General features: G+C 46.1%; 1 protein-coding gene across 2 annotated transcripts; it reads left to right on the top strand.

The window, feature by feature from the left end:
• Nucleotides 1-1,580: 1,580 nt before the first annotated feature.
• Nucleotides 1,581-25,808, top strand: SLC10A1 (solute carrier family 10 member 1). Of its 2 annotated transcripts, none has more exons than XM_046008106.1 (5): nt 1,581-2,161; nt 9,323-9,425; nt 19,662-19,840; nt 21,779-21,975; nt 24,838-25,808. In XM_046008106.1, the coding sequence occupies exons 1-5, from the start codon at nt 1,806-1,808 to the stop codon at nt 25,011-25,013; spliced, it is 1,011 nt and encodes a 336-aa protein (XP_045864062.1). In that variant the 5' UTR covers nt 1,581-1,805; the 3' UTR covers nt 25,014-25,808. The 2 variants fall into 2 exon arrangements, with proteins under 2 accessions (XP_045864062.1, XP_045864060.1); XM_046008104.1 differs by having other exon boundaries at nt 1,583-2,161; nt 9,323-9,533.
• The last annotated feature ends 219 nt before the right edge of the window (nt 25,809-26,027 follow it).

Raw genomic sequence — 26,027 nt, 5'->3', positions numbered from 1 at the left:
TCAGACTACAGACTGTACTCTTCTCAGCTCCAGGGAGCAGCACCTTCCTGTATGTGGTGGAAAAGGCGTGGATCCGGTCCCCCAGCCTTTATCAGGGTCCCCCCACACCCGGGCGATTTTTAAGTGGTTTTTCATTCCAAACCAAAATCTGTTCCCACCCCCAACCCGCAGGGGTTCACAACCCATCCCTGTCCTGCTCTCTAGTCCCTCCCCCGACAAAGCCTAACATCCCATTTCGACAAATATGAAACTGTGAGACCCCGCCCAAGCCTCGTGGGTTCCAACCCAGCGAAGAGGTCTGTTCTGTCCTACCCCTGCCACTGGGACGGAGGTGATGTGGTTTTGGAATACAGGTGAGGTTCGATGGGGTGAGGTCCAGAGCCAGCGTCCAAGAAAGAATTCTTGAGACCTCTTTGGTGCAAAATGGTGGTCTTATTACAGCTCGGGGACACGGCCCATGGGCAGAAAGAGCTGCTCCGCCTGAGGAGTGGCTGATTATATACTGGGGAGTTGTGGGACGTAAGGAAAAGGGGGGTTCCAAAAGAACTTGCATTTGCTGAAGAGGACATGCAAGATAATGAGGTCTTGCCAAGGTTGAATTGTTTTCCCCTCTAGCAAGGTATTAACATTAAGATAGTTGGGAGATCCCCGGAAGAACATCACAGGGGTCCCACCCAGGAATGGGGAGAGGGGGAGGGCAGGGTTGCGGGGTGTCAGCTTGTGTTCTGGTTTCAGCCAGCCTTCTGTTCCCTCATCAGGGGGAGGCTCAGGACTGCCTTTCCCCGCCCCCCCAAACACACATGGTGTGCTCTGTCCCACGTCCCCACCTCTTTCTCCTTCCGCCCTCCTGCTGCCACGCAGAACCTGGCTCCCAGGCCCAGACACGTGGGCAGAGAGCAAGTAGAACAGTCAGGAAATCAGAGAAGAAAGCCTGTGCGCTCCTGCTTCCTTATCTGCAAGTTTCTCAAGCGATGGGCCACTCCGGCTGCTGCTGGCTGGGAAATCAGGGCACAACCATCTCTGCTGCAGGGTTTCCCTGAGAGCTGCCTTTCAAGGAGAAAGCCTCTCAACCTTCCCGAGAGCCCCTCACTGTCCCCGAAGGCTTTACCCTCCGCGGAGCATAGTCACCTCCTAGGACCTGCTCTGTTCAGGTTTGGGAATAAGATAAGGGTTTTCCCAGAACAGGCTAGAAGGACATGGGGGCCTGTCATCTTGCAGGAGAAGAGCCACGGACAAATCGCTTCCTGGAAGCCAGCTGCACGCCTGTCCCTCCCCTGTCCCACAGCCCATTGAGATCCACTACCTTGGTCCAGCAAGGAAACGGGACACTCAGCTGTTTCACCACCCAGATTTGGGGGAATGGGGAGGGCGTCTTCCCCTGAATGAGAATGGAGGTATCAGGGACTGAACAGGGAACAGGGAGGACCAGACCTGGATCGGTGCAGGCCCTGGACAGGTCCCCAGGGGCAGAACGCCCATGGGGCGCACTCAGTGGGCGGCGAAGGAGAGAAACGGCTCTCTTGTCCCAGTGGTAGCCAAGTGTTGAGAGGGAAGCACAAGGGCCCCCTGAGAAGGCTGCAGAGGCAGAGCTGGAACAAGCAGGCTAGGCTCTGGGTTCTCTCCCCTTTGGACCGCCTCCAGGGAAACCACTCTGCCAGTTGCATAATCCTTCTATTTGCCGGGAGCCACAGTTCTGCCCTAGAGGGGACTGAGGAAGGCACCTAGCAAAGACCGGACAGGGAAGGGAGTCCGCAGCGAACAAGGGCTGTGCTGGGTCCCGCGGCCTTCTGCTGCTGCCCAGGAGGATGGAGGCTCACAACGGGACGGCCCCGCTCAACTTCACCCTCCCGCCCAACTTCGGCAAGCGCCCCACCGACAAGGCCCTGAGTGTCAGCCTGGTGTTCTTGCTGCTCATTATCATGCTCTCGCTGGGCTGCACCATGGAAGTGAGCAAGATCAAGGCTCACTTCTGGAAGCCCAAGGGACTGGCCATCGCCCTGATGGCCCAGTATGGTATCATGCCTCTCACTGCCTTTACTCTGGGCAAGGTCTTCCGGCTAAACAACATCGAGGCTCTGGCCATCCTCATCTGCGGCTGCTCCCCTGGCGGGACCCTGTCCAACATCTTCAGTCTGGCCATGAAGGGGGACATGAACCTCAGGTAGGGCTGGAGGTGAGGAGGGAGCCGCCTGGGGAATGGAAGCTGCAGGGGAGGTGTCCCAGTCAAGGTCAAAGTCAGGATAGGCAGCGAGTGGGGGGCCAGGTGGAGGCTAGGGTGGGGGGTAGGGGACTGCTGTGAGGGCCTACGCTGGGCTGCAGACAGGAGTTGGGGTACATCTGGGTTGAAGCATCAAGTCAAAGGGGACCAGCTGGTCCAGAGTCCTCCTGAAGACCCCCTTACTTCCAGAGGTGTCTCGGTTGGGCCACAGAAACCGACTTACAGACCTGAGAGGCCTCTGGGGAGCTCTGCCCCCTTACCATGGTGGGCAAGTTGTCTGCCTTGAGGCCAGAGAACTGAAAGGGAGTGCACATGGGTTCCAGACTTCTCCAGGGAGATCAAAGTGGCTTAGAACCAAAGAGCCCTTCCAATCCCTGTATAACAGACAAGACTTTTCAAAGATCCTTCCAGCTACCCAGGCCTATGGGATGGCCTTTCCTAACCCCCCTGGGCCTGTCAGACACAGGAACATATCCGTGCGAAGACACAACCAGGCAGATCCCAGGGTTCCCCAGCGCTGGCACAGGCCGTGCTGGGCTGCATGCCTATGAGCCACACAGGGAGGGGGCAGAGCCGCCATATCCCCTCACCCAAAGCATCGCAGCAGAAATCAGGGCTCGCTTCTGCAGGGGCCGGCTGAATACCTGTCCTTCCAAACAGGCGGGACACTGATCTAGAATGCCTGCCAGAGTGAGGCCATTTCAGACCTGCTCCAGCCCTAGCAGCAGCCTGTGCTGGCTAAGGGAAAATCACCAGCAAAAGCCCCAGCCTCTCTGTGAGCCTCCGTGTCCAGCCTGCCCCCTCTGAGGTTCAGTGCCCGGTGGAGACCCTCTTCCATGCCAGGCAGGGCAGTGGGCTCGGACGGTCCAGCTGCTCGTGCTGGCCAGCACCCGGCTGAACATTACTAAGCACACCAGCCAAGAAAGCTGGTGCAGAAGAAAGCCACCAAACTTTAAATGAAAAACCCATAGTGAGTGGGTCTTTACTGGGACCTACCTTCTGAGCTCTGGACTCTCTACCCAGGTGCCTCAGTGCTCACTGAGGCAGTTGATGGGAAAACAGGCACAAAGTGGGGGTTTGGCTTGCACAGTCTCCCATGGAAACACGTTCAATGTTCAACTCCCTGTGAGGAAATTCTTCCCTCTATCTGATCCAAATCCTTCTGCTGCAAAGCAAGCCCTCCATCTTCAGTCTGCCCTGTGGACAAGACGCATTGCAGCCTCTGCGGCCCGAGAAACCCAGACTGTAGCTTCATTCCAGTGTTGAAGGGGTGTCGTAAGTGTGATTGACCAGATGTCCCAGCCTCAGCGGCCAGTGGGCACCGGTGAAGTCTCTGTGAGGTTCGAGCCCCCCTCCAGCCCAGCCTCCAGCGACCAGGAGCATGAGCCCTTGTGCTCTCCTGCTCGGCCTCCTGGTCTGGGCTCCTGAGGACCCTCACCTCTCCCAAGATGCCACAAAGAAAATGCTGGGATGCCCACCTTCTGCCTTAAAGCCCATTCCCGCAGACAGACCTCCCTGCGTATTGAACCATGCCTCAGACCCCCACAGCCAAACATGGATCCCACATCACCTACCTTTGTGGGCTACCAGACTTTAAATCACAGTCGGATTCATCTGGGACAACTCCTTCCATGTATCACAGAGAAATGATTCTGATAGTACAGAACAGCCAGGCACTGTGGCAAGCACTTCGCATGAAACCTGCATACAGCACCTGGGAGGAGCTGCTGGGTAGAGTCCCATTTTAAAAATGAGGAAACTGAGGCACAGAGAGGCTAACATGTGTCCGAGGTCTGGGAGGCTCCAAATTCTGTCCTTTCACTCAGATACCTTCAGGACCAGGCATGAATAGAAAGGAACCCAGTGACTGGCGGTGACCTGCCAGCCGCGAGGTGTGGGTTCCCTGAACAGGGCGGATGCCATGTGTCCCTGCCAGGGGTGTTCCATGGGAGCATGAAGCCGCCACAGCCCATTTCCTGCTTTTCTAGAGAAGGTCGAATCTCCCTTTTTTACCTGAAAGCTCCAAAGTTTTCCATATTGACAACTCATTAACATCTTTTTAAAACCCTGTGCAAGCCCAACGGAGCCTGTTTGGAGCCCACCACTGCAGGTGGGAGGCTACCAGGCGGGACCTCTCTTTAAGCCCAGCACTAGACGATTCCCCACCCATTCCCCATCCAGAGCTGTGGCATATCTTAAGGCCCTGATTCTGCTTTAGAGATGAGGAACTGAAGTCCAGACAGTTGCCGAAGGTTTCCCAGAATTTGCGGGAAAGTCGCGCCTGGAGCCAGTCCCAGGCTCTTCTGCTGGTACTGCTCCTCATGGCTGGAGTGAGTCTGAGGCCGCCACCATCATAGGCCAGAGGCCACTTTCTAGGAGGCTGGGCCACCAGGTAGGACAGGCATGGCAGCTCCTTCCTCGAGGGCGCCACCGCACACACGCTCCCCAGAATGCAAGTGACCACAGGCAAGGGAAGATGCCCTCAAAGTTGAAGGGAGCTTGGCTATTCAGCCCTCTGACCGCCTTTGCTGCCCCGTACCTTCAGCCAGCCGGCAGGCCTTCCCCTCCCCACCTGAGAGGTAGGAAGCCTAACCAGGCCAGGACAGAAGGCATTCCAGGAATTTCACACTCCCCCAGAAGCCGTCAGGTCCCCCCATGCTCCCTCAGCTTCAGCCTCCAGGGCCTTTACTGACAAGGGCTCCAAACCTGTCCCCCCAACCAGGGTGTACGGATGTCCAAGAGCAGGGCATGTGCAGTGTTCTGGGAGGCAAGAAAGAGAAATAAAAAACGACATGGGCTCCTTTCCCTCTGGCCTTCCGCTCCCAGTCCTCCCCGGGAGACAGCCAGGTCCACACTGCTCCGCCGAAACAAGCTCCCATCTCGGAGCTAGCGGCTGGACAAGTCCTCCCCCCATCCTTCAGGGTAAAGGGAGGATCATGACAGTCAGAGATACTGGTGAGATAGGAGGTACCCGGAGGTCTTGGGGCATGGTTTCCATCCACCAGAGTTCGCAAGGCACACCACGTCCCAGAGCAAATTCCAGAACTTCCAACGTGCCAAGCCAGAGTAAGCATGACTCCTCTGCCCAAGGGCATCAAAACAAGCACAGAAGTTGTGTGTGGCTTTTCTCCCAAAAAGAGATCCATAGCTAGTGCCAGAGCGCCCGTGTCCCTCCCCAGTCTGGGGCCCCTCTACCCACCCCAAGGGAGCACAGACCCTTTCACACTTTTACTACCTCCTTGCATGGATCCCCAAGCAGGACACATCATTGAACTTGCATGTCCTCAAATGTTACATAAACAGTAGCCTGCTGGCCAGATCACTTGACAACTCGCCTCTCTGAGATACGGTATCTGTGCAGAACAGCTTCTTCAGTGCCATTGACCCGCAGGGTAGTTTGCTGGAATGCATCTGTTCTACTGACAGACATTTATTTATGTGGATTTCATGTTCTGCTGCTGTGAACTGCCTTGTACCTGTGCCCCGTTCCCCCTGGGGCGAAAGTGCATAGCATCAAAGCAGGACTGCCAGGTCGTGGGGTTCGCACGCCTACAAATGAGTCTCCAGAGTAGTCCTCGCCCTTCACACTTTCCCCAACTGCACAATGAGGATCCTTTTTTCTCCTTGCCTTCATCTGTCCTTAGAATTGTCAGACTTTGTCACTGGCGCCATCTGGTGAGCGTGGAGTAGGTCGCAGCGGTGTTAAATGGGATTTCAAGGGAGGTTTAGCACCTTTTTACATATTTATTGGCCATTTGGCCAATGACCGGGTCACCATCCGTCCTCTGCTAGAAATGTTTCTCCTTTTTGTATTCTCTACATAATATTGATACTAACTATACTTTGTCTAATCGAACTCTGCTGTGAAACTATGAATGTCTCGTGGGGTTTGAAGGATAGATTTTCACTACCTACTTCATGTCCTCAGTGATTCTAAGTTGATTCTGGTTTTCAGCCTCATTTTGATCTCGTTCCTATAGATTACATTTCCCAGGAAATTGTTCATTCAATCCAAATTGAAAAATGAAAGTACAAAACGATCCTCGGTTTTTTTCTGTAACTCCCTAAAATCTTTAATGTGTCTTTAATTATGTACCCTTTTTCATTCCCAAAATAATCAATTGGTGCCTTCTTTTTCCTTGATTAGTCATGACAGAGGTGTTTTTCTTGGACTTGGCAAAACAAAACAAATGAAATGTTTATTTATAATTATATATATATATATATTTATAATTATTTATATATAATATATATAAATATTATATAAATATAATATATATAAATATATATATATAATTATATATAAATAATAAATATATATTATTATATATTATAATTATATAAATATATATACATATATATTATATATATATTATATATATATTATAATATATATTATATATATAATTATAATTATTTATTATTTATAATTATTTATAATTATTTATTTAAAATTTAAATAAATTTTTTAAAACATTTTTAATTTTTTTAATTTTAATTAATTAATTTTAATTGATAATTAATTAATAAATAATTTTAATTGATTAATTAATTGATTTTAATTATTTATTTATTATAATTATTTATTTATTTGATAATTATTTATTTATTTGACAGACAGACAGACAGACAGAGATCACAAGTAGGCAGAGAGGCAGGCAGAGAGAGAGGGGGGCAAAGCAGACTCCCTGCTGAGCAGAGAGCCCGTTTCAGGGGTTTGATCCCAGGACCCCGGGATCATGACCTGAGCTGAAGGCAGAGGCTTTAACCCACTGAGCCACCCAGGTGCTCCTGAAATCTCTCAACTTTAATATTTTCTTCCCTCTATTTTCACTGAGTTTACTTTGTTTTTCTCTAATTTTCTGAGTAAGATCCTCAGTTAATTTTTAGTCTTCTGCTTTTCCTTTTTATTTTTAAGATTTTATTTATTTATTTATTTATTTATTTATCAGAGAGAGAGTGCGAGCAAGCCCAAGCAGGGGGAGCAGTGGGGAGCAGCAGGCAAAGGGTGAAGTAGGCTCCCCACTGAGTAAGGGTGCAGGGGCTTGATCCCAGGACCCTGGGATCATGACCTGAGCTGAAAGCAGACACTCAACCAACTGGGCCACCCAGGTGTCCCAAGTCTTTCACTTTTCCTATATAAATATTTGAGGCTATAAAGATTTTCCTCTCTGAATTATTTTAGCTGCTCCCCAGATTTAATTATTTTTATCCAGATATAATTCACACACCATAAATTTCACCCTTTTAAAGTGTGTAATTCAATAGTTTTCAGCATATTGACAGGGTTGTATAACTATCACCACTATCTAATTCCAGAACATTTTAATCATCCTAAAAAGAAACCAGTTAGCAGTCACTGCATGTTCCTTGCTCACCCAAGCCCCTGGAAGCCACTAATCTATTTCATGTCTCCATAGAATTTATAGAAGTGGAATCACATAATATGTGGCCCTTTATGTTTCTCCTTCTTTCACGTAGCATTTTGTCTTCAAGATTCGCCCATCTAGTAACATGTGCCGGTACTTAATACATTGCTTTTCGTGGCTGAATAACATTTACTTGTATGGATACACCATATTTTACGTATCCATTCATCAGTTGATATTTTTATTGTTTTCCACATCTTGGCTATTATGAATAATGCTGTTCTAAACGTTAGTATACAACGTTTTTGTGTCAACTTACGTGTTCAATTCTCTTGACTATGTATCTGGGAGAATTGCCAGGTCCTAATGGTTACTGTCCCATCAACAGCACAGTTAGACTCCTATCTGTCCACATCCTCTCCAAGACTGATTAGCCTTCACCTTTATTGTAGCCATACTGGTGAGTGTGCTGATCTCATCATGGTTTTGATTTGTATCTCTCTAATGACTAATGATGTCAAGCATCTTTTCATATGCTTATGGGCCATTGGTTTATCTTTTTGGATAGTATCCTTTGAAGCACAAACGTTTTTAATCCTGATAAATAATTCTGATTTATTTTTTTCTTTTTTTGTGTGCTCTAGATGTCATTTCTAGGAAACTATTGTGCAATCCAAGGTCATATCCCATGTGTTTTCAAATATGTGTCTCATTATTATTCTGTTCCCAATATTTTTTCCATTATGATTTTATATTTGACACATGGGATTATTAGATACTTTATTTCTCCGATAGTTCTTTTATTATTGACTTCTTGGTTTCAACTCTCCTCTTTTCACAAGTATAGACCTCAGTTCTGGTCCCTCCCTTTATCATGAAAACCAAAGCCTTCAGTTTACCAAGACTAACACTCTCCACACCACGCCGCTTCAGCGTAAGCTCAACCACCAACTCCTTCGCATTCTGTTGCTGGTACCTGGAAAACTCCCTAACTTTTCTACAAGTTCAAATATGTATTTAGGTGCCTTAGATATTCATGGAAGAAGGATTTTCCCATTATTTAGTTCACAATATTCTTTGAGGGTCGCTCCTCACCTCTGGCAGCTACTTATTCCTAGTGATACCTCTACCTGTTGCTGTCCTTGATGGGTACACTCTGGACCCTTTGACCTAGGCCATGCTTGCTGTGCACTGAAGCTATATTTCACTTCTATGGAAACAACCAGTGTAGATAGATAATAGGGCCGTGGGGAGGAGAAACACACACTTAGTGGGGCTTTCCTGGGGTCTTGTCAACCCCTCATGCCCAACCCTCCCACAAGAATGGAAGCTAGACCCATATATGGTCACATGAATATCCGCAAATCCAACAATATTCTAGCTTCTTTATTCTTTCAACCAGCCTTTCCAGAAGGCCTCTCCCTATACAGGACTAACATGTAGTGGAGTCCAAATGGAAACGGTAATAGTACAATTAGGATACAGATTAGAGCAGAGATATATTATTCAGGCTCTGGGACTCACACTCTACTTATCAAAAATAACGTAAAGATAAACCAGAAAGTAAAGAACTTGAGAATATCAACCTGTAACCTGTATCTCCTAAGCGTACTGGAAAAAAAGAAATTAAATGTATGTAAAATGCTTAGCACAATGCCTGGCACATAGCAGGTAATCAACAGAACAGTCTATGTTAATGGGCTCACTCCGTACTCTCTCTGCTTCTCCCTCCCAGCATCGTGATGACCACCTGCTCCACCTTCTTTGCCCTGGGAATGATGCCCCTCCTCCTGTTTGTCTACTCCAGGGGGATCTATGATGGGGATCTGAAGAACAAGGTACCCTACAAAGGCATTGTGATATCACTAACCTTGGTTCTCATTCCTTGCACCATTGGGATCTTCCTCAATGCCAAACGGCCGCAATATGTACGCTATGTCACCAAGGTAAGAACCTGGGGACCTGTACAGGGAGCAAGAATGCCACGATCATCTCAGTGTATTGCTTGAGGAGAGTCACGGCTTTCTCTGTGTCTGTTTCCTTCCTTATTGGAAGAAGTAAAAGGATCGACTATTGGTACACCTACCTCATGGGGTTGTAATGTATGTGAGAATACTTTTGAAAAGTAAGGAGAAAAAAGTAGAACACCATGCACAATCATATGATGATTATTTCTCGTAATTTTTATTTTCATTATTTTCATAATAAAAAAACTTGTCTTATATACCTACTAGATGCTAATAATGCTATGCTTGGAGGCTTTGTTGTCTCAATGAGTCTGATCTTAGCAGACAGTGAAGGAACACATGAGAAATAAGACCAAATCCAGTGCACAACTGGGTATTGGCTGAATGCAAGATCGGGAGGGGTAGACCATGAAGGGTAGGATTTGGGTCAGCCTGGGTCGGGGGGAGCCTGAATAGAGGAACTCAGGGGGAATGAGGGCAAACTTGGTTGACTTTACAAGAAGCCAGAGGAGAGGAGAACAGGGAAGAGATAGCGTGTGCAATCCCAGCATTTCAGGTATGGGATGGGAAGGAGAGAGGACTAGCCCCAGGGGGCTTGGAGGAGCACTGTGGTCACACACAGGCCATCACGCCACTGCCCTGCCCTCAGAAGAAACATAGACTCTTGGGAGTGCTGCGATGGACCCCCACCAACTTCATAACCCTGGAGCTCAGTCCCTTTAAGTCTCCGCCTCCAGCTCACTGCTCACCCCCCAAGGCCTGTGCTCGTCCTCAGGAAGGACTCTGCCTCAGACCGGCCTGCGGGGCCTGCTGCTTAGAAGCTCAAGCCTTGGCAGCAGCTTTGGGCCTGAGAAAAAGGAGTTGCAAGTCATCAGGACTTTTCAGTTTTCACACTACCATTGCCCAGGGTAGGTTTGCCCTTGTCCTGGCTCAGTCCTAACGCAGTGGCTTCAGCTGTCCTTCCCACTCTGTTGACAGACCTGGAAAAGTCGTTGCTCCTCGGTGCATGTTCAGTTTCCCCACCTCAGCTCTGGGTGGCATCACCCCTTCTCTCCACTCTTGCTTCTCAGAGATCTGCTTTTAGTGATTATGGCCCCCCAGTCCCCTAGCCTCCTGCACCTCTGCTCTCATTTCTCAAGTCTCTGTGTTTGTTGGTTCTTGACAATCAGTATTAATACAGGTTCACTTCTCTCCTCTCTTTAAAACACAAAAATAAAGGGTGCCTGGGGGGCTCAGTGGGTTTAAGTCTCTGCCTTCGGCTCAGGTCATGACCTCAAGATCCTGGGATCGAGCCCCTCACCAGGCTCTCTGCTCTCCCCCCCTTTCTCTCTGCCTGCCTCTCTGCCTACTTGTGATCTCTGTCAAATAAATAAATAAAATCTTTAAAAAAACAAAACAAAAGCTATCCCTCCTGGGCTCCAACAGCTGCCTTTCCTCCCCTACCCATGCTTCAAGAAACACCCTCCCTGCACCTGTGTCCCCCCGACACCTTCCACTCCCACCACACCTACCAGGGCAGCTCTCACAAATGACAGGCCCTCAACAATTAGTCTCAGCTACTTGAATCTCTCACTTCTCTCCTCCTTGGTCTCCCATCCAGCATGATGATCTACTTTCTTTGCCAAATCCAACAGACATTTCTTGGTTCATCCTTAACTTTTAAGCAACTTTTGGTATGACTGACCATGCTTCTCTCTCAGAAGCCCTCCCCCTTAGCTGTTGTGACCGGGCACTCCTGCTTTCCTCTCACCTCTCGGACACTTCTTTTTGGAATCCCTAGTGAGTTTCTCTTGTAAAAGTTACTTCTCTGCCTTCAGCCCAGGCTTTCTGCTTTTCTTGCCAAATTTCCCTAAGCCCAGGATCTCCCCACCGTGAGATCTTGTCCATCTCAATGACCATCCACAAGTGATGACTTCCAGAACACCACCTCCAGCCCTCAACTCCCTCCTGACTCCAGAATCCATTTATTAACTGCCAAATATTTCTACCTGAATATATGTCAGGCATTTAAAACTCATTATGCATTAAACTCAAACTATCTCCTCCCCACGCCTGCTCTTCCCCCATGTGATTATCTCAAGCCATGGCATTCCATGTGCCTAGCTGCCGGAGCCACAAAATCAAATCGTTCTCAGTGTCCCCTCTCCATCCGCTCTCACACCCACCTGTCATCTATTCTGCCTTGTGTCGCTTGGATCCATCCACTCCACCCCATCTCTGAGAACACTATCATCTACTCGGGCCACTGTCCTCTCTCACGAGACAACTGAAACAGCCTTCTAACCTGGCTTCCTGATCGCTTTCAACCTGAGGGTGGAGATGGACAGTACGAACACTTCCTGTCTCTCTCCACTGCTTAAAACATCTCGTTTCTGTACGTTCTCGAGGATAAACTTTGAACTCCCTAATGGGGCTTTCTAGACCCTTCTCGACTTGCTACTCCCAGTTTCCCCAGTCCCAGCTCTTTTCTCTTTGCACATGTCCTTTCCTCCACCTGGGAAACTTCTCACATTTGCAGGGGCAAAAACCCCAGACATGCTTGCATCTATCATTTAATGTTATTCCAGATAGTTTGTAGAAGTATAGGAATGCAAAAAAAAAAAAAAATTAAAAATGGGAAGTGACCAAAAACAAAATGGGAATGACACTGATATCATTTAATGCAAATCTGTTCTTCCCCATTTTGTAAGTGACAAAGCCAAGGACTATAGTGCCAGTCACAACTAATATAAGAATGTAGATCTTTTTAACTCAGAATAACTTTAATTAAAAATATTCATCTGAAGATGCAGAAACAATCTCAGATCTTAGTGCTGGCAAGGCTTTCAAGATAAAGTTCAGTCTCCTGCCTTATTCCAATGGAATAACTGAGGCCCCGGAAATCACTTGGCAGAGCCAGGATTATTAATCAGTCTCCTGTTGCTGGTTGTTGCATACCCACCACTCAATTCAACAGCAAAAATGGAGTCCAGTGAGATCTCCCTCTTGCATAAGATAGAGTGAGTGGTAAGCTGAAAATTGAGCAAATTTTCGTCCCTGCCCTTTTCCACATGTAACCCTTCTAGAGACTTTCAAATCACAATTACCCAACTTCTGATACCTAGCTCTGGCAGAAGGTATCCCCTCAAATTCTGCTCCATCACCTGCATTATCTTGTGGGAGGTCACATCTAGACAGGCCAAGATACAAGTTCAAGGATGCTCTATTTGGAATGGCAATTCAAGTAAAATACTCTTAACTTACCCATCCGTCTATGTGGTCAGTTTGATGAACCCCAGCATGACCTGGTCCGCTTGTACCACAAGCTACCCACCACCCTTGAATAAGGGTCCTGCTGTTACAGTGCCTCGGCCACTCCTCCAAGCTTTCCCCCACCTGCTGCTACAGGAGAACGGCCCCACCTCCGTGTGATGGTGTTTGCCAACTTGCGGCTTACGCTGCTGTCTTTCAAGGCCTGCCTCTGCTCCTGCTTCCATCTCTGTAGTTCTGCAAACCCCCTAAATGAGAGGATCTTCTTAGTTTGGTCATTCAGCAACCCGTGTATGCCACCCTTGTGGGAAGAATGAGCCAAATCATCTCCGGAGTCACTGACACGCTGATGGATTGACTGTGAATGGAGGCTGCTCACAGCTTCTGTCAGCTCGAACAGAGCAGTGAAGTCAGGTGGTACAGAAAACATGGAGAAGCACCTACCTCTGGCCTGTCTCAGCAGGAGGTTGTGGACAAATGGCAGGACCGAGATGACAGGAAGCTTTGGATGTTCAATTCCTCTCCTTAGCCCGCGAATGAGAAGAGGGGCTACAATTTAGTGAGTCGGTTCTTACATGCCTGGTGCTGTGCTGTCCACCTGACTCAGAAAAGTGGAGTGGCTGAGCAACGTTTACACTCCTGGAGACTGGCAGTCCGCCTTCACACCAGAGTCGCACCAACGTCTATGCTCCAAACCACTCCACAACCCCAAAGAATAGAAGAACCAGAGTGAGGGAATGAGAGCAGATGTCCACAGAGAACAGGGTATCTGGGTTCATGGACAATTTCAGTAGCCCAGTAACCCCTATATTACCCATTACACTCTTTTGATGCAGACAAAATCTATTTGGTCATTGAATAGAGGAAAAAGTCCAAAAGGAGAAATCAATCCAAATGCAAACTAACAGCTCATCAGTGAAGTCTTCCAATACAACTTGAAATGTGGTTATCAATGAGGTCTGTGAAAGTCCTTCCTGTCTTGGGGTAGGACCACTAGTCGGTACAGGTGACATTTTAAATTGTCACATCAAAGGGGACTTGGGTGGCTCAGTGGGTTAAGCATCTGACTTCAGCTCTGGTCATGATCTCGGGGTCCTGAGTCTCAGCCCTGCATCAGGCTCCCTGCTCAGCAGGGAGTCTGCTTCTCTCTCTCCCTCTGCCCCCCCACCCTTGCTTGTGCACTCACGCTCTCTCTCAAATAAAATAAATAAATAAATAAAAATCTTTAAATGGCCACATCCATTGCAATGTGGATTCAAACACAGAAATGCAAAACAGTGCAGCTGAAATTTGAGCAATATAAATAAATGTTAAAATGTTACCAAGACAACTTTGTGAATGTAATTAATGCCACTGAATTGTACACTTAAAAATGGTTAAAATGGCAACTTTTGTGTTATATACATTTTACCACAATTTCTTTTTTTTTTTTAAGATTTTATTTATTTGAGAGAGGAGAGAGTATGTGAGAGCACAAACAGAGGGAGAGGCAAAGGGAGAGGGAGAAACAGACCTCCTGAGAAGAATTCCCCCCCCCCGCCCCCATGAACCCCGCCAAGATCATGACTTGAGTCAAAGGCAGATGCTTAATCGGCTGAACCACCTAGGTGCTCCTTACCACAATTTTCTAAATATTACTAGGAAATATGTCACATGAATGAACTGGAAACTGGAAGCAATACACCTAAATATTAGAAAATAACATGGTGGGGCGCCTGGGTGGCTCAGTGGATTAAGCCGCTGCCTTCGGCTCAGGTCATGATCTCAGGGTCCTGGGATCGAGCCCCGCGTCGGGCTCTCTGCTCTGCGGGGAGCCTGCTTCTTCCTCTCTTTCTGCCTGCCTCTCTGCCTACTTGTGATCTCTCTCTCTGTCAAATAAATAAATAAAATCTTTAAAAAAAAAAAAAAAGAAAATAACATGGTAAGTTCAACAAAAGTTTGTTATATATTCCTTTACTCAGAAGATTAAAGGGATACAGAGCCTTAAATTTATGCATATACTTTATCAGTTTGGTGTGTCATTCTCCAAAATGAACAGACATGTGAGTGCAGTTTGAAAGCTTTCATTCTTATGTTATATGCTAAAAAGTCTTATTGTAATTTCATCATAAATTCACCTATTGAAAAGTTAAAATGGTAAGTAAGATGAGGGTGACTGGGGAGCTCAGTTGATTAAGCATCTGCCTCCAGCTTGGGTCATGATCTCAGGGTCTGGGGATTGAGCCCTGTGTCAGACTCCCTGCTCAGTGGGAAGTTTGCCCCTTCCTCTCCCTCTGACCCCCAACCCCACCCCACTCCAGCTTGTGCTCTGGTCGCTCTCAAATAAATGAATAAAATCTTTCAAAAAATAAAAAATAGGAGCGCCTGAGTGGCTCAGTAGATAAAAGCCTCTGCCTTCAGCTCAGGTCATGATCCCAGGGTCCTGAGATCGAGCCCCGCATCGGGCTATCTGCTCAGTGGGGAGCCTGCTTCCCCCCCTCTCTTTGCCTGACTCTCTGCCTACTTGTGAACTCTGTCAAATAAATTAATATTAAAAAATAATAAAAAATAAAATGGTATGTAAGATGCAACTATAAAATCGACAAATTTTTTTTTTAAAGATTATTTATTTATTTGACAGAGAGAGATCACAAGTAGATAGAGAGGCAGGCAGAGAGAGAGAGAGAGAGAGAGGGAAGCAGGCTCCCTGCCGAGCAGAGAGTCCGATGCGGGACTCGATCCCAGGACCCCGAGATCATGACCTGAGCCGAAGGCAGCGGCTTAACCCACTGAGCCACCCAGGCGCCCCTAAAATCGACAAATTTTAAAATAAAGCAAATTCTAAAATAAATGAAAACATACCACTGTTACCAACAAATATTGCTTTCGTAGGTACTCACCTGGGGCAGGGTAGACCTGCAGTGTTTCTGATGTTGCTTTATTACTCAGAACATTCCTGAAACTTCTTTTGGTAACTTCCTTCATCTCCAATCTGCAGATCACTCAAGAAAGTAGGCTTGCCCCTTTATGGATATAAATCAATTTGGAGTCTAAAATCACATTACCTGGCTCGATCACCAACCATTACCAGCTTCACTTCAGATGATTCTTAGCAACTTCCAGAAATCAGATTCATCTTAAAACAGAGGCAGTCCCTACACGTAATGGAGGTATTTCAGACAAGTAGGACAGGTTCCAAGAATAACTTCCGAGTTCCTAAATATGCGGAGCGAGCGATGGTAATATGGTAGATATGTGTATACAGGCTCCAGAGATAATGACTTTGTAAGAAAACTAAACACTTGTGGGAGGACTGAATAGTCTCATGCCTTCAGAGTCACAGCAGTCACTGAAATACCTGCGGTCCAGAGAGGTCAGTTAGAAGCCGTGCTGGCTTAGTAATGTGAATATAAAGGAAATCTCACTCAAAATGCAGTTGGGAAGCCCTGAAGGGACTACCACTCTCCTGAGAATAGGTATGACTTTTGTGTAGCTTGTGGCTTTGGAATGGTATGGAACCAGTAAGGCTTCCTCACTTCTAGTGGGGACAGAATTAAAAATGGCCTTTCTGTCCAGAAATTATTAGATGCCATACTCTTGCCAGTCACTTGGCCATTATCAAGGTTCCTGGGAATCCTAAACCTGATTCCCTGGAACCTAAAGGAAACCACCTCACTGATATTTCTGCAAAGAATGCTGCTTTCAAAGGAACCAGTAACTAAACCTCTGTCATGGTCCAAAAGGATGTTCCCCCAAATGATAATCTAGAAGAACTGACCAGAGATGCTTAACAATTGGTCCCAGAAAAGGAAAAATAATATTAGAAAACTATTAACTGCTAGTCAATTTAAAACAAAACAAAACAAAACTCTGGCTTGGGCCAAAAATCTATTTGGCTTGGGCCAAATAATAATAATAAGCCTGGGTGGCTCAGTGGGTTAAGCATCTGCCTTCGGCTCAGGTCATGATCCCAGGGTCCTAGGATCGAGTCTCGCATTGGTTTCCCCGTTCAATGGGAAGCCTGCTTCTCCCTCTACCTACTTCTCCCTCTGCCTGGCGCTCCTCTGCTTGTGTTCTATCTCTCTGACAAAGATATACATAAGATCTTTTTTTAAAATGACACAATTAAAATTTTTAAAAAGTAATAATAATCTAGTCCTGCTCGAGACACAAAGTTCCCATTACTGACGACTGGAAAGCCTTCATGAACCAATACCGGTGGGGAGATATTAACAAGGTCCCAGGGAGTACCTATTTTGCTTGCCCCACCTGCCCAAAACACAATTCAAGAAAACGTGTCCACACTGCTTCCCACACCTCAAACTACCTACTAGACTATTTGAAGTTTGATAAATGGATTTTTTACAGCTTCCTCCACCTCATGGATATACATGTGTTTTGGTAATGGTTTGTATGCTTCTTCACTGGACTGAAGCTTTCCTTTGTAGATAGGCTACTGCTACTTCTATGGCTAAAATCCCACTAAAGGTCATCAACGCCCCCCGGAACTTCATAGTGACCAGGAAATTCACTCCACCGGTCAAGGGCTTTGACAAGTCTGCGCAGTTCAGCTACTTTTACGGCACTTTCACTGTGCTCACCACCCTCAATCTTCAGGGCTAGCTGAACACATTAACAGCATCATTAAGACCCAACTGGCAAAATTTGTAGAGACCTTTCAAATACCATGGCCAAAGGCACTGCCACTAATCCTTCAAAATCTATCATCTATTGTTCAACTTGCTTTAGTAATCTTTCCATAGTGTGCTCCCAGGAGATGAAGACTTTAACCATCACACCTTGTAGTCCAGAGATTTCGCCTACTGGAAGAGACAGCTCAAAATTCCCCTCAACCCTGTTGAAAATGCCCCAACAGGGACTGTTAACTCTTGCGCCAGCAAACTAAGGAAGAGACTTTTGGATCGTCTAATGAAAGCATCAGACCCTGACTGGACCCACACACCAATTCATGACCTAGAAATAATGATTTCTAGGAATCGAAGCAGATGACACGTGAAGACAGTTTCCCCACGATAAGATATTAGGCCTGTATTCCTTTTTTTCAATATTGCCTCTTAACCTTATTTCCTCCCTTTCTTGGCTCAATCTATTGTAAAAGGGGAGAAACTTTCTAACTGTTCGATCTGTCACCAGAAATTGCAATCTGTTCATGAGGTCAGAGATTCCTTACCTGTAACCAATTTCTCTTTTATCCCAAATTATAACTGCAAGACCTATCAGGTTAGGCTCTTATGGCCAGGTGTTCTCAGACCTTGTTTCAACCTTTCTCCAACCATAACCATCAATCCTTTGACTTTTTTTAAAAGATTTTATTTATTTGTCAGAGCGAGTGAGCGCACAAGCAGGGGAGCAGCGGGCCGAGGGAGAAGCAGGCTCCCCGCTGAGCAGGGCACCCAATGTGGGACTTGATCCCAGAACTCTGGGATCATGACCTGAGTTGAAGGTAGGCACCCAACTGACTGTGCCACCCAGGTATCTCAATTCTTTGACCTCCTTAGCTGGATGCCTTAAGGTTTGGGATCCTAGTTTAGGACTATTACACATACAAATTATTATTCTGCTAGATATTCACAAACTTATTTACTATCAAATCTCTACAGAAATGACACACCAATAGAGAGATGTTAGCTCAAAGACTTCCAAGATTATCTCCAATGCTTACAATCTTGGCAAGATATAGACCTCAGATGGGAAATGCCTGAGAGTTCTCCCTCTTACCCTTCCTTGTTACTCTAATGCAGCCTCAACAGTTTCCAACCTATGCACTTTCCAACATGGGACACGACCACCAGGGAAAGTCCTTCCCGGCACTGAAAGTCCTTCCCGGCACTGAAACCACTTTAGTGGATGGAGCCAAATATAAAAAACCTGACTCTGGATCAGCAATGCTTTTGAAGAAAGACCTTGATCAAAAGGGAGAAATATGAAAATAAAAACCTCATTTAAAATGGGAATCCAGGGGGCACCTGGGTGGCTTAGTGGGTTAAGCCTCTGCCTTCGGCTTGGGTCATGATCTTAGGGTCCTGGGATCGAGCCCCGAATTGGGCTCTCTGCTCAGCGGGGAGCCTGCTTCCCCCCCCCCCCCCGCCTACTTGTACTGTCAAATAAAAAAAATCTTAAAAGAAAAAAAAAAATGGGAGTCCAGAAGCCCTGAAGGTAGAGCTCTCCTGCACTACCAATAGCCAAAAGAAGCTTACCTTACATACCACAGCAAGAGGAAGAATTTCTCCTTGTCCAGCAACAGCCCTGCCAGTGAGGACTTCGTGAAAACAGCCCCTCCCAGCTTGTCCTCTCTAAATGCATAGTTGCCTATTCTGAGCACTTGCCTATGGTTCATCACAGCTTATATGTCCCAAGCTGTACTTCCTCTATTTCCAGATAAACTCATTTTGCTGGCAATTATCTGGCTATCTTGTTAACAGTCAAGAGTAACAAAAATTTTAGATCTGTCCTTCAAGATGCTTCCTAGCTACCCATAAGAATTCCAAAAAGATGGAGATAAAGTTTTTTGTACTCCCTTCCTCTTCAAGTACCAATTTTTCATTAACATGTTTTCCACCTTTAAATTTTTTTTTAATATTTTATTTGTTTGACAGAGAGAAATCACAACTAGGCAGAGAGGCAGGCAGAGAGAGAGGAGGAAGCAGGCTCCCCGCGGAGCAGAGAGCCCGACTCAGGGCTCGATCCCAGGACCCTGGGATCATGACCTGAGCCGAAGGCAGAGGCTTTAACCCACTGAGCCACCCAGGCGCCCCTGTTTTCCACCTTTAATACCCACCTGTGCTTCCTCAGATTCTCTGCTCCTCCCTATCCCCTACCACCCTTCTAATTCCCTTTCCTTCCTGTCCTCATTTACAGGGAGGGATGATCATCATGCTCTTGTTAAGTGTGGCCATCATAGCACTCTCTGTCATCAACGTGGGCAAGAGTATCATGTTTGTCATGACACCACACTTGCTGGCCACCTCCTCCCTGATGCCTTTCGTCGGCTTCCTGCTGGGCTACATCCTCTCTACCCTCTTCCGCCTCAATGGACAGTAGGTATTATTTTAGATCTCAATGTCCCATGGGCTTCATTCTTGTCCTTGTCCCTCAGGTAAAGGCTAAGATCCAAAACCCAGGGGAGGCATTTTCCTGGCAGTATGTACAAATGCATCAACTGAACAAGGAACTTTGGACTGTGAGAAACACTGGAGTAAGTTATTAAATGGTTTAGGAACAAAATCATCTAATAACCCAAAGAGCAACAGCTCATGACAAAGTGCTCCCTCCTGAGCTGAAATCTGGTAGCTAAACAACTCCGGAGTGCCTCCAAGTCATCCTGGCTAAGTGTTGATGATCATTTTCCTTTTCCACACTTCCTCCTTGGCTGCCAAGGCTTTAGTCTTGACAAGGACACCACTGGGTAACAGCTCTGCTAAGTGGCAGGAGAGTCAAAGTGGCTGTGGACCTCTGCTGTAGTTTATTCCGATTCACAGACTCAGGGGCTCTTTTCAGGGACAGCCAGCCTGACAGTATGGTATGGGATAATCAGACACACTGTCTACACACGGCAGTGTTTCAGAAACTTTGCCTCTTTTCAGCTATAGACAAATACTTATGCAAGAGTCTAATCATTAGTAGCACCCTAGTGCTCTCCCTCTGCCCCCACCCAAACTGAATGGCTTTAAAAATACAGCTCAAAAAGTTATCCATTTTAAGAATCACACTAATAAAGAACAAATTATAGGATGTAGCATGTGGCTACATAGTAAAGTTTAAAAATTGTCAATGACCACTAGATGTAAATTTTCAGCGATAAATGGCCAATCAAGGGTCAATCAGAGTTGTCAGTTCCCCACAATAAATGTGAGACCTTTCAGAATTTTTTTTTTAAGATTTATTTTTTTTTTTGACAGACAGAGATCACAGGTAGGCAGAGAGGCAGGCAGAGAGACAGGGGGAAGCAGGCTCCCCGCCGAGCAGAGAGCCCGATGCGGGGCTCGATCCCAGAAGCCTGGGATCATGACCTGAGCTGAAAGCAGAGGCTCCAACCCACTGAGCCACCCAGGTGCCCCCCTTTCAGAATTTTTAATCACTACTTTAAAACGCTACAACTCAATGATTTAAATGTGTATTTACTAAAAGTGAATATCCCATTCTTTAGTCCCTAAAACAAGAGCAAGAGTATGTTCTATATTCCATAGATAGAAAATGGGGCTGGGGCACCTGGGTGGCTCAGTGGGTTAAGCCTCTGCCTTCAGCTCAGGTCATGATCTCAGGGTCCTGGGATCGAGCCCCACATCGGGCTCTCTGCTCAGCGGGGAGCCTGCTTCCTCCTCTCTCTCTCTGCCTACCTCTCTGCTTACTCGTGATTTCTGTCAAATAAATAAATCTTTAAAAAAAAAAAAAAGAAAAAAAATGGGGCTGAATCAATTTTTTTTTTTTTTTTAAAGATTTGGGAGTCTGCAAGCACGGGGGTAGGGACAGAGGGAGAGTATCTCAAGCAGACTCCCCACTGAACAAAGGACCCCACATGGGGCTCAATCTCACAACCCTGAGATTATGACCTGAGCCATAACCAAGAGTCAGACACTCAAGCAATGGAACCACCCAGGCACCCCATCAAGTTTTTTATGTCATTATGGCTTTGAAATTAAAGATGTTCAAATCAGAAACTAGGTAATAGGACAAGGTCCGCCGGCATTTCAATCTTCTACTTTATGTTCACCTTGCAACTGTCCCATATGTAAACCATAGAACAAGCCAATGAATGATGCTGGCTCACACTTCCTCCCTCTTCAGCCAGACAGCTAAATTTTAATTTGGTAACCCCGTGGTGAACCTGTCACCACACACTTCAATCTTCAACAAAGTAGTGTTAATTTAATAAATAAGTCTTAATTTGGGAAGGATGAAGATGGACAAGTGAATTCGCACCCTCACATCCCTTCTGAGGGAATAAAGAGGTTTTTTTTTCCCCCCAACCTATGCAGGTGCAGCCGCACTGTCAGTATGGAAACTGGATGTCAAAATGTTCAACTTTGTTCCACCATTCTCAATGTGACATTCCCCCCTGAAGCCATTGGACCACTTTTCTTCTTCCCTCTCCTCTACATGATTTTCCAGCTTGGAGAAGGGCTTCTTATCATCTTCATCTTTCGGTGCTATGAGAAAATGAAGTCTTCCAAGGGTGAGTATTTAATCATTCTCCTCTCTGTTCTCCCGTATTAGATCTGATCCTTGCCAGCAAAGAGATCTCTAGCAGGGACCTTTTGGCTGGGCCTTCAACTCTTATCAAGCAACGAGAAACCAGGCAACACCAAAAGAAAGAAAAGACTTCAAAGAGCCAGGGCTAGGAGCACCTGGGTGGCTGAGTGGATTAAGCCTCTGCCTTCAGCTCAGGTCGTGATCTCAGGGTCCTGGGATCAAGTCCAGCATCAGGCTCCCTGCTTCCTCCTCTCTCTCTCAGCCTACTTGTGATCTCAATCTGTCAAATAAATAAAATCTTTAAAAAAAAAAAAAAAACAAAAAACAAAACCCAGGGCTATTTCCATAAACTGCTCTCCAATGGTCTTCTACCTGGAACAATCTGTGGATAGACTTTGCCCTCATGGGAGTAAGGCAATTTTGACTTTAACTAGGGAGACCATGGAAGACTCAGAAATGAATAGGGCAAATTTTTCTAAGATATTAGATAGCTGTGAGGTGGTAGTTGTGTGATGGGCTCCTATTCACAATCTGGAAAACGCAAGTTTTCTTCAGGCTAGGTTCTCCTGTCCTAGAACCAGGTTAAACCCCAGCACCACTGGCACTCCTTTATGAAAGAAAATAAAGTAATACAGACTAATAAGCCAAGAGCCAAAAGACTCCAACTCTGGTTACGGAGTAAACAATAGCATAAGCTTATTAAACAGTATCACAATAATCTAGTCTGACAGCTTAGTCTGGTCACTATTGAATCACTTTCTGAACAACAGCACTGCACCTCTCTGAACTATCAACCTCAAGGAAACCACTAAGGCCCTCTCCTCTAGGTGGACCTTAACTGCAAATGTCATTTTTCCAAATCAGGAAAGCTTACTCGGTAAGCTATTTCAGTATTTTGTAGTTCTATACATCCATATAATCAAATTCTTCAACTGGAACTTATTTCTCATGAACCTGAAGGGCTCCTTCAAGATGTTTTTAGACCCTGGGGATGGATTCAGACCCTAGGAGACAATCTCCTTCTTGGAATTATTGCATAATAGTAAATGTGGATTTACAATTAAGATATAATCTTATGGGGCGCCTGGGTGGCTCAGTGGGTTAAGCCACTGCCTTCGGCTCAGGTCATGATCTCGGGGTCCTGAGATCGAGTCCCCCATCGGGCTCTCTACTCGGCAGGGAGCCTGTTTCCCTCTCTCTCTCTGCCTGCCTCTCTGCTTGTGATCTGTCAAATAAATAAATCTTTAAAAAAAAAAAAAAGATATAATCTTATCAGTCAAAAAGAAACCAGTTAAGTAGCTGACCATAGAACTTCAAGTGTTTAAAACTACAGTGGAGGGGCACCTGGCTGGCTTAGTGGGTTAAAGCCTCTGCCTTCGGCTCAGGTCATGATCCCAGGGTCCAGGGTCCTGGGATCTAGCCCTGAATCAGGCTCTCTGCTCAGCAGGGAGCCTGCTTCCCTTCCCCCACCCCACCCCACCCCACCCCAGCTTGCCTCTCTGCCTACATGTGATCTGTCAAATAAGCATCTTTAAAAAAAAAAAAAAACAAAAAACAAAAAAAAAACCACCTACAGTGGAAGGGGTCCTGGGCGGCTCAGTTGGTCAAATATCCATCTCTTTTTTTTTTTTTTTTTTTTTTTTAATATTTTATTTATTTGACAGAGAGAAATCACAACTAGGCAGAGAGGCAGGCAGAGAGAGAGGAGGAAGCAGGCTCCCTGCGGAGCAGAGAGCCCGATGTGGGGCTCGATCCCAGGACCCTGGGATCATGACCCGAGCCGAAGGCAGAGGCTTTAACCCACTGAGCCACCCAGGTGCCTTCAGCTCATGTCATGATCTCAGGGTCTGGAGATCGAGCCCAGGTCAGGTTCTGAGCTCAGTAGTGTGTGTGTGCTTGAGATTCTCACTCCCCCTGTTCAGGAGCACATGCTCTAAAATAAACCTTAACGGACACCTGGGTGGCTCAGTTAGTTAAGCGTCTCCCTTCAGTTCAGGTCATGATCCCAGCGTCCTTGGATAGAGTCCTGCAATGGGCTCCTTGCTCAGTGGGGGAACCTGCTTTTCCCTCTGCCTGCCACTCCCCCTGCTTGTGTGCTCCTCTCCCCCAACAAATCAAATCTTTTAAATCTTAAAAAAACAAAAACCAAACCACAGTGGAGTTGTAGCTAAGAATCTGGTCTGATGCTTAGCTGAAGGCAACTGCCCATGTCTTTAGTCTCCACTACCTTACAAAAGTAGTGTGAGGTGGAAGTTTCTATACCAACCAACCAGGTTCCTAAGTTTGCAGGGCTACAATGCGGCTCAGAAGACCTTAAGAGTTTACACACTGTAAAGGCTGAAGCAGCTGTGCTCAGAGTCAAGATTTGTTTTTGTTTCTGAGCCCTGTACCCTTCTACAAAAATGGGGACAAGACAGGTGAACCCTGACTCCTATGATCACAACTCACCAACTCTATACATGCAGGAAGAGGGATGACAAAGTAACACTGAAAGGGCATGGAAACTCCACTCAGAAGACCCCCTAAAGTTACTCTTTCCTCCCTGCCCCTCATTTCTCCCCAAATGCAAATCAACCCTACTGAACACATTTCCTATACTGAGAAGTTGGGAGAGGAAGTCAATAAATGTTAGACTTACTTCGTAGTAGTACCAACAGGGATGTTGAAAGGAAAACAAATCCTTCCCCCAGAATTTAAGTCATGGCAGGACAGGTGGTAAGTGATTGGGGGGGGGGGTCACAAAACCCCACAGAATACAACTTAATACCTAGGATATTCTTTGACCAAACAAGCTTTGTATTAACTATAGTTGCTCTCCTTCTCCACTCCCTTTTCAACTTTCCAGATAAAACAAAAATGACCTACACAGCTGCTGCAACTGAAGAAGCCATTCCAGCAACTCTAGGAAATGGCACCCACAAAGGGGACGAGTGCTCCCCTTGCACAGCCCAGCCTTCCCCAAGTGGCCTGGATTCTGGTCAGAAGGCAATTCAGTGTGATCAACTAGAGAGCAAAAGATGAAAGGAACACCAGAGACGGAGTCTTTCGAGACTGCCAGCAGGACTACCAGAACTGACAAGTCTTGCCTGGAGGGTCCACCTGAAGAGCCACACTTACCCCCAAGCTTAGAGATGGATACTTGTTTAAGAAATAAAGACTTGTTCAAGGACAGCCCTATGAAAGCAGAAACCAAAAGTGCCTTTTGTCCCTGCATTTCCAGAAGTGTTCCATAGGCACATAAGACACACTCAATGTCTGAACTAGGCAATAAATAGGGGCCTTTTACCCTAACATCAAATATCCAAATCCCATTCCAACCTTTTTGACAGAAAATGGGGGAAAAAAAATGCTCAGAGCGCTGCCAAATTTCAAACGCTCAAAGTCCTTTCTAACCTTAAAATTTCCCTTCTGTTATTTCTGGGATTAAAGCTCCTGAGAACACCAACATGATACTAAATGTACAAAGGCAGACATAAAATGCAAGAGCAATTATAAACAAGATGAACCAAAAAATCAGCCATAATGAAATGAATGGACATTTCTGGAGAACACAATCAGTAGAGAAGTCAGGAAAACAAGAAAACACAAACATCCGTAGAATTATTCACTAATCTATCCCGTCAATTCATTAGCCAACAGTGGTTTTTATATTACCCCCTCAAAACTCAAGTACTGCAAGCTACTGGAAAATAAGTGGTTTCTCTAAAGTAGAATTCTAAAATTGTAAATTTTCTCCAATGAAACAAATGTTTTACATACTGCTCATATGCAGATAAGCATTAGGCAGATTAATAAATACTTGCAAATAAGACTGTGCCCAATTACTTGTGATTTTCATACGATTTAGTATGTTTAAGTTCAACTGAAACCCTAAAAGACAATTTTAGGGCATCAGCTGTCCAATGGCCAGGACCACCAGGATACCAGAGCAAGTTTAAGAATCACCAACTTGGGGGAGGAGGGAGCGCCTGGGTGGCTCAGTCAATTAAGTGTCCATCCAACTTTTGATCTCTAATCAGGTCTTGATCTGGGTTC

This window comes from Meles meles, chromosome 6 (genome assembly GCF_922984935.1).
Source record: "Meles meles chromosome 6, mMelMel3.1 paternal haplotype, whole genome shotgun sequence".
NCBI lineage: Eukaryota > Metazoa > Chordata > Mammalia > Carnivora > Mustelidae > Meles > Meles meles.
This window is presented reverse-complemented; position numbering and strand designations above follow the sequence as displayed.

Bases quoted from the DNA above. Each gene is read 5' to 3' on its own strand.
- SLC10A1 (XM_046008104.1), top strand. From the start codon at position 1,806: ATGGAGGCTCACAACGGGACGGCCCCGCTCAACTTCACCCTCCCGCCC. The intron at 9,534-19,661 runs GTAAGAACCTGG...CCTCATTTACAG, and splicing joins ATGTACGCTATGTCACCAAG to GGAGGGATGATCATCATGCT. The intron at 21,976-24,837 runs GTGAGTATTTAA...TCAACTTTCCAG, and splicing joins GAAAATGAAGTCTTCCAAGG to ATAAAACAAAAATGACCTAC.